We start from the raw sequence: 8845 nt of genomic DNA on the forward strand, positions 1-8845 counted from the left end.
ACGCCGCGCTAAGCCCCTAGTGCAGACGCAGCCTACGGTGACAGAAGGGGTTTTCCATGGCTGTAGGAATACTGCCTCCCCGAGTGGGGGGAGCACTCTTCTGTTGACCCGGCTGTGGCTACACTGAGGGTTAGGTTGGCATAGCTGCATTGCTTGGGATTTCACACCCCTGAGCAACATAGCTAGGGGCTTTTCTCTACTTGAATTGCTACAGTGACACAGCTGCAGCACTTCAGGGTAGACACTACCTGTGCCCACAGAAGGGCTTCTCCCTTTGGCACAAGGAATCCACCTCCCCGAGAGGTGGTACCTAGACTGACGGAATTATTTCACTGTCCTAGCACTGTATACTTGGGGACTTAGGGCATCTTACCTACAGCGCTCAGATTGATTTTTCACACCTCTGAGCAACATAGCTGAGTGGACCTAATTTTCCAGTGCCAACCGGCCCTATGTCAACCTTAAGTGTAGACCAGGCCTCAGATAGACAGGTAGGTTTTGTAAATGTCATGTGCTAATTCTCTTCTCACACCAGTTTCACTGCATAGCCCCTGGTTCCCCACTGCTCTCCCCTTAGCCAGGTATCTGGAACCATGTAAACTTTGGGTGTGCTGCACAGTATGGTCAGCTCCACGCTTTCAAAAACCATGAGAATAAGCAAACAACCCCCCCTTACATTTTTGGGGATGGTTCATAGAATCATAGAATCATAGAATATCAGGGTTGGAAGGGACCTCAGGAGGTCATCTAGTCCAACCCCCTGCCCAGAGCAGGACCAATCCCCAATTAAATCTAAATTCTAAGTTGCTTTGTGCTTCTGAGCTGCTAGGTTGCGCTGTCACTATGTTGACAAGCTTTTTTCCACTACTGTCAGGGTTCCTTCCCCACTCTGAACTCTAGGGTACAGATGTGGGGACCCACATGAAAGACCCCCTAAGCTTATTCTTACCAGCTTAGATTAAAAACTTCCCCAAGGTACAAACTTTGCCTTGGCCTTGAACCCTATGCTGCCACCACCAAGCGTCTTACACAAAGACCAGGGAAAGAGCCCACTTGGAGACGTCTTCCCCCAAAATATCCCCCCAAGCCCTACACACCCTTCCTGGGGAGGCTTGAGAATAGTATCCTCACCAATTGGCTACAAAATCATCAAAGACCCAAACCCCTGGATCTTGGAACAATGGAAAAATCAGTCAGGTTCTTAAAAGAAGGATTTTATTGAAGAAAAAGAAAGGTAAAAGAATCACCTCTGTAAAATCAGGAAGGAAAATACTTTACAGGGTATTCAGACTCAAAACACAGAGGATCCCCCTCTGGGCAAAACCTTAAAGTTACAGAATAAACCTCCCTCTTAACACAGGGAAAATTCACATAAAACAAAAGGTAAACTAATCCACCTTGCCTAACTTACCTAGACTGGTTGCAATATTGGAGACTTGGATTGGGATGGGTTGGAGAAGACGGATTTCTGTCTGGCCTCTCTCAGTCCCAAGAGAGAACCACCACGTAAACAAAGAGCACAAACAAAAGCCTTCCCCCCCTCCAAGATTTGAAAGTATCTTGTCCCCTTATTGGTCCTTTGGGTCAGGTGCCAGCCAGGTTAGCTGAGCTTCTTAACCCTTTACAGGTAACAGGAGGTTGCCTCTGGCCAGGACGGATTTTATAGCCCTGTACACAGACAGGTGCTTACCCTGCCCTGTGTAGTTATGACACCTACCATGAAGGATAGAAACTGATTTTCCTTTTTAAATGAAAGTGTCTTCTTACATGACTCCAGAAGCTGGGGCTTGAAGACCCCCGCACCCCCCCCCCGCCAAATCCAAAAACATCGAGTATCATGAGAATTGACAAAATCAAAATGGCTCCCAAATCCAAATGATGGACTTTGTACCCACTCTGCTGACTTCCCACTGGTGTTAACACCCACTAGGAAATGGGGAATCGGGCTCTCAGACTGCAGGATGTAGCGCCCAATTTACAAGAGTGTACACAAGAGGGGAATAAGTCCACTGTTGGTTAGCAGCCTAAGAGCTGGGCTACACTAGACAATTAGATTGCCCCAGCTATGTCGCTATGGGGTGTGAAAATTCCACACCCTTGAGTGACACAGTTAAGCTGACCTACGTCCCTGTGTAGATAGCACTAGGTTGATGGAAGAATTCTTGCATTGATCTAGCTGCCACCTCTTGGGAAGGTGGATTTACTATCAGGACGGGAGAACCCCTCCTGTTGGTGCAGGTGCTGTCTACACCGAAGCACTTACAGCCGCGCAGTTGTGCCACTCTCGCCTTTCAAGTGTGTAGATGGAGAGATATGACCTGGGAGCATGTTTACCCTGATTTACGTGGGAATAAACGGCCATGCAAAGGACAGGCAGTGGACAATGGGACCTGCAGATTTTGGAATACAAAGAATAGTCAGTGCAATTGATAGTGAGATCGAGACAAGGGAGCCTGCCCATTCTCCCAGTCCTAAACTGCAGCTTCAGTAACAGGGGAGACCATTTGGGGAGTTAGCACACAGACCTAGCTGGGCTTTAATCAGTGCAGAAACTGCTGGTGAAAAGTGCTCATGCACCAAAGACCTAATGTACCCCAACGGAGCTGCATCACCTCGGTGCCGCAGTGGCCTTGAGACTTCATGCCAAAACCCAGGTCAGAAGGAGTTTCTCCAGCTCGACAATGGCAAGTGTCAGGGTGCTCTGCTTCGGGGTATATGGAGAAATGTGACTAGTGCGTGTGGCGTTGTACCTCTCTCTGCTGCCACCCCGCCAAGGAGCATGCACACGCCAAGCTTTGGACAAGTCATTCAGTCATACTTGCAGCCTCCATTTGATGTAGGGCAATCTCATTACCTCTCTTTTACATATGGGGAAACTGAGGCACAGAGAGGGGCAGTGACATGAGCAGAATGACCCAGTAGCCATGCTGGGAATAGAACCCAGCTCCCAGCCTCCCCATTCTAATTACTAGACATCACTGCCTCGAGTCAACGTCATCCCAGCAACATCTGCACACCAAAGATGCAACATGGGAGCCAAGCACTGGGCAGACACCTGGGGAAGCAACCCATCTCCTGCTCCGCCTCTGGGCGGGGATCCGAGAGCACCCGGGGGGTGCCACTCTGCGATGTATCACCGTGCTGACGCCTGCCAGCTGCAATCCCATTATTTATTGATCGATATCAATCAGAATGGATAAGTGAGAACAGTAACTCGAGCTCAGGATGGAGACTGCTGGACCAAGTCATATGTTCCCTTCCCCACACCCAGCCCAGCTCCAGAGCTAAAATCGAGCAGCAGGAGGCGGTGGCCTCCCATCAGGGGAAGTGACACACGCCTAGAGATGGGACCCGCTGCCAGCTGCGGATCTGGGTTTGGTACGCACTGCCGTGCAGGTCGCGGGGTCCGGGTCACCCCCGTAGTAACTCAGGCAATTTGCAAAATTCAAATAGGGGTTCAAATTTCAACCTTCAGATTTGGAAGAGTGATTCTGACCCAGGCCCAAATTAACCAAGGGACAGGAGAGTGCGAAAGAGCAAGCCCAGAATTCTTATGTGGACATGCACCTGGTCGCCTCCATCCTGGACTTGTTCCTGCCCATTTCCTCCTCTCCTCCCTGGGAGGCAGCCTGGGGGTCCCCCAGGCCACACTGCATGAAGGGGGCGTCTTGAGCAAGCTAGCCAGGAGCCCCCCCACTACCCTCCCCGCCCCCAGGCACGGGGCAGCAATCGCTGAGTGCCTCAGTTCACGGGACTGCAGCTGGAGTGACCTGCCGGGAAATGGAGTCCAGGCATCAGGCAGGCGCTTCCCGGGGGCGGCGAGAGCTACTCGGCACCCCAGGCACGCCTCTTTGGGGCCAAATGCCTCACCCAGCAACACGGGGCCGGCCGGGGAGCGGCACCTGGGGGTTGCTCCAACACCGGCCCCTGCCTCCGCCAGCCCCGCCCCGAGCTCCGGGCGAGCCGGGACCCAGCGGAGCGCCCCTGCGGACGGGACATCACACAACGAGCCCGGGACTCCAACTCACACATCCTTGGCAGGCAGGCTCCTTCCTTCCACCACTCTGAAATGCAGGGACGTGTTCCGGGCCATCCCCAGCCCAGCGAGGTCACCCCGCACCGGGGTCTGTTCTCAGCGGCGGGGCTGATTGTCCCTGGGAACCATCGGCTCGCCCAGCCTCCGCGGCGGCGGACGGGTCGGAGCCGGGGGGCTCTCTGGTCTCCGCGCTGCGGGAGTTTGGCGGGGCTCCGTGCCTTGGGGCGCCCTGCTCCTGCCTTTGTTCTGGCTTCTGCCTGGCTCTGATCAGCGCAGCAGCTGGTTTAGACACAAATCAAGTCTCGCGTAGAAACGCGTCTTGCCATCGCAACGCCCGGCAGGTGAAACCGACCAGCCAGTGCCAAAGCCTCCGGTCGCTGTGTCAGGCTCGCTTCAGAGCTCGCACGCTGCTTCCCCGTGCATGCCCGGCATGCAAGCAGGCTGCCTGGCTTGGCTCTGCTGCCCTCCCTCCTCTTCCCCGCGCTGGTAGCGGCAAGCAGCGGGAGCTGCTGCTCGAGGAGAAGAAAAGCTCTGGCCGCGGCAGAATCGTGTCTGCAGCCACAGGTTGCTCGGGGAGAGCTGCACCCCCGAAGCAGGCGGAAGCCAGCAAGTGGAGCTCCCCTGCCTCCTAGCGGCAGCGAGGGGGAAATGCTCCCTTCCCAGCCACAGGGGGAGCAGAGCGGGGGCAGCTGTCCCCTTCTGCACCCTCCTGTGTTAGCTTCAGTGAATTCACATGCGCTTCAAGCTGCCTCAGCCTGCAAACGCGCCTCTTCCCTGGCAAGTGTCTGAGGCTCACAGACTGGCCTTGGCTCACTACACAGCATCAGGGCTCGTATTCCAAAGGCTGGGGAATCACCCAGGTTTAAAATGACAGGGCCAGGTTGGTAGCAGGACTGCACACCTCCATCTCTCTGCCCACTCACTCACCGCACTCCCGGCCTGCAGTTTGCATTGGGACTGCGCTTGCCATCACACCAGCATTTTGCCTGGGTGCTGGCAGCCAGCAGAGAGTTTGAGACACGCTGGCACTGGACTGATTACCCTTGAAGGGATTAACAAAATCCCAAATGCCACCCCAGCCTGGAACAGCAGAACACTCATTAGCTCTTTCCATCCCCTCTTGGGTTTCACTGGGCACTGCCTAACTCCATGCCACTTCATCTCACTTTCCCCCCAGGGATCTCAAGCTGCTTTATAAACTCTAAAAAAGCCCCACAGCCCCTCTGTGCAGTATCAGTATCCTGGATTTATCCGATGGGGAAACTGAGGCACAGGACAAGGCCATGACTTACCCAAGGTCACCCGCCAGAGCTGGGAACAGAACCCAGGTCCCCAGCTTAGACCTTATTCAAAAACTATCCTCTCTGCAAGAAAAAGGGGCCAGTTTCTGCCCTTGGTTACACTGGAGTCACCCCAGCAAAGCTCTTCCTGCACTAACAAGGAGTTGCTGAGGACGGAATTTGGTCCAGGAGGGAGGAAGCCCACGTCTGTTTACTAAAGAATACGGCTACGCAGCCAGTGATCACATGGGCACCAAAAGCTTTGGTGGGGCGATAAGCTCGCTCGCCAGTGACGACACAGATGGAATGTGCAGCCTTAAGGACCTAGTGGGAGATCAATCCGGATGGCTCTCGATCAGCTGAGATTGGCATGATGATGATGGAGGAAGTCCAGGGATGTATGTACGAGGGAGTGGGAGGGTTATTACCCTTGGTGTGCACCGTCCCAGTGTTTCCGCAGCTCTCTCACGGCCATACGCTCTGCCTCTGCACCTGATACTCATAAATCCACCAGAAGAATAGCTCCTCTGCCCACCTCCACATTCCCACTCTGCCATCTGCCGCGTATTGGAGCTGAGTGATGACAGGTGGACTCTGCCGGTCTGATTCAGTGCCAGCTTACCCCGCTGTAAGTGAGGAGTAACTACTGGTGTCCATGGAGTCACGCTGGAGTGCAGCGGGCCAGGGGAGAGAATCAGCCCTGCGTCTCAATGTAATTTTTATCTCTTGAATTCTTCCTGCCCCTACATCAGGTCTGCAAAACTGGGGGAATGTTATAAGAGTGTGTGCTGGGAATGGAAGCTGGGTAAATAGGCAGCTTCTACAAGTATCCTCTCAACAGTCTGATCCAAAGTCCATTGGAGTCAATAGAAAGGCTCCCACTGGCTCCAGTGGGCCCCAAATTAATACAGGGCCAAGGGTCACGGTGGCAAATTACACCAGGGACAGATCAGCCCAACAGAAGTTCATATCAATCTTGTCTGCAATGCAAACCCTGATTAAGGAACCTCCTGCCAAGCCTTGGGGAGACCTTAATAAATACTAGAAGAGCTGAACAAACTCCTACCCCTCTGTCCCATAGATTTCACTGTCATTGCTGATTGCTAAAGGGACAGATCGTCCCCTCCCATGGGGGCAGGAAACCTTGAGAAGCTAAGCTGGTAGAGTTTCTCCTCAAGGAAGAAGGATAGAGGGGCCTGTGAAGGCTGCAAGGGGTGTAGCTGGCAACCCCAAGTCTCTTCTCTGCTGCTGTGACCCAGAACAGACTTCAAGAGACCATGCCTGGAGCCCCCAGGCAGCACCATCTGTGTTGGTCATTCTGGGAGCCAGAGAGAACCAGAGGGTCTGTGTGTCTCTAGCAGCCTTAACAAGCTTCCTCCCTCCCCTTCGTATTTGTAACAGCTGAGTCCATCGTGTCTTCCCTATCCCAAGGGGCATTTGGGATGCAACTCTCCCATCCCCACACATCACCAGAATCCATGGGGATGGGTCCTGCTGAAAGGCTTGCCTTCTTTTGCTGTCAGGGCCCTGTCCCACCCTGACAGCATGGCTCCACTGAGAGTCCCTCCCTACAACCTCAGCTGCAGTCTGATGGCAGGGATCAGGCTCACATATATTTTTGCCTCCGTAGTACTCCTCCAACTATTGAATTAGGATTGGCCCCTTATACTACAGTGTGTAGATCTGTGAACTGGCAACCCCCTGGATTTCTGTGTCCTGCACTTTTAAATTGCTAAGAACTCTGTCTTTGGAGACAGCAGTCGTGTTCCTGTGAGAGATGCACACACTGTGCTCTCTCTACCTAGAGAAGTTATTTAGACTCAAAACACATGGCTGTTCTTTGTGTATGCCTGGACTAAACGCACTTAACTTATTTGTCTCCCTGCTGAATTCCTGGAAGACAGCCGTGGATGAGTTTTCATTGTCGGTCAGTAGCCCAGCCCAGTGATTTCCCAATACATTTGGCACATTCCAGCTCACTACCATGATAATACAGGACCTTAGATTGGAATGCCACTGTATAACTCCAGCAATCCGGATGTGAAGAGATTATAACTATTTACCCACAGGTCTCAGAGTAGCAGCCGTGTTAGTCTGTATTCGCAAAAAGAAAAGGAGTACTTGTGGCACCTTAGAGACTAACACATTTATTTGAGCATAAGCTTTCGTGAGCTACAGCTCACTTCATCGGATGCGAGCTGTAGCTCAATAAAGCTTATGCTCAAATAAATTTGTTAGACTCTAAGGTGTCACAAGTCCTCCTTTTCTATTTACACACAGATATCTTGCATCAGCAATGATGCAGAACAAAACAGAGCAAAGTCTACGAATGGGCAGCAGGTGCCATGTGAGAAACTGACAAATCTTTCTTTCAGAATCAACTCTTCCAGATTGCATCTTATGCTCATTGCAATTCGCACTGTAATTAATTATGACTAAGGACCCAAGCATGAAACAGGATGTTTGTTTCTTAGTTCCTTCCCTCCTGCTTTATATTCCTTTCCTAAAGTCAGAGAGCCAAATTCAGAGATGAATCTAACCTGGAGTCATTTAGGCTCTGATTCTCAAAGATATTTAGGTGAAATCAATGAGAGTTAGGCACTTAAATACCTTTCAAAATTTGGACCTTACTGTTCCTGTCAGCCCCAATCCCCAGCATACAGCTCACATCTCTAGATTGCTGTAATGGACCCAGCACAGTCTACTTGTGCTGACAGTCATCCCTACTGCAGTTACAGGGCTGCCAGCCACTGGAACTCTAGTTAATAAAAAAGAAAGTTAATTGTTTCATTGCACTGGATCTCCCCCTGCCAATTTTTGTGGCTTTATAAATCACATTTTCTGTTTTAAGCAAGTTTTGTATTTCCCCATTTTCTAGATGAAGGACACAGACGTGAGATGAAATCACCAACAGCAGAACAGTCCAGGGCATTCCATGCAAAGGCCCAGATTCTCAAAAGTGGCTACCAATCCCAGGCCCCTTCTTTGGCAGTTAGGAGCCTAAATACCTCTGTGGATCTAGACCTGAGCTCCAGCAACTGCAGCAGGAATTCACAGACGCTCTGGATGCCCAGAATGTCTGACAAATCAGGCTCCGATTGAACCAGGTTGAGCACCCCAAACCTGCGGCCTTTTGTAAGCACGCCAGGCGACCAAAGTGAAATAAATGCAGGTTTCCAGTGGAAAGTGTCTTTAACTGAGACAACCCAGTCATGAGAAGGCACTAGATGATCAACGCAGATAAAGATTTGTGCCTGCAAGTATGCCATGTAATACAGAACAGGGGATGAGGATTCCTTAACATGTCACAATGTATAAGCAGGATGGGTTCTAAATCAAACAAACATTCTCCAGGTGTAGAAATAGTCTTTAAAAGCAATCAGCGAACAGCACTCTGCATTTTTAAGATGGGCTAGGGATGCAGCCATAGACCTGTGATGAGTCAAGAACAGGGCTCGCCCTGGTCCATAACTGGGGCTTCTATGCCTATGGTAATATTACTGCTACTACAAATTAATAATAAATACCA

The 8845-nt window shown here is 51.5% G+C and overlaps 1 protein-coding gene across 1 annotated transcript in view; it reads right to left on the reverse strand.

Annotated features, from left to right (window-relative positions):
* Positions 1–6089, reverse strand: part of RASAL1 (RAS protein activator like 1) — a 111244-nt gene extending 105155 nt beyond the window's left edge. Inside the window, exon 1 of the mRNA XM_037878909.2 lies at positions 4029–6089. Within this exon, the coding sequence (XP_037734837.1) occupies positions 4029–4093 (65 nt within the window). The 5' untranslated portion in view covers positions 4094–6089. The remainder of the gene's footprint in view (positions 1–4028) is intronic.
* Positions 6090–8845: the final 2756 nt, after the last annotated feature.

Source organism: Chelonia mydas, chromosome 15 (assembly GCF_015237465.2).
Source record: "Chelonia mydas isolate rCheMyd1 chromosome 15, rCheMyd1.pri.v2, whole genome shotgun sequence".
NCBI classification, from domain to species: Eukaryota; Metazoa; Chordata; order Testudines; family Cheloniidae; genus Chelonia; species Chelonia mydas.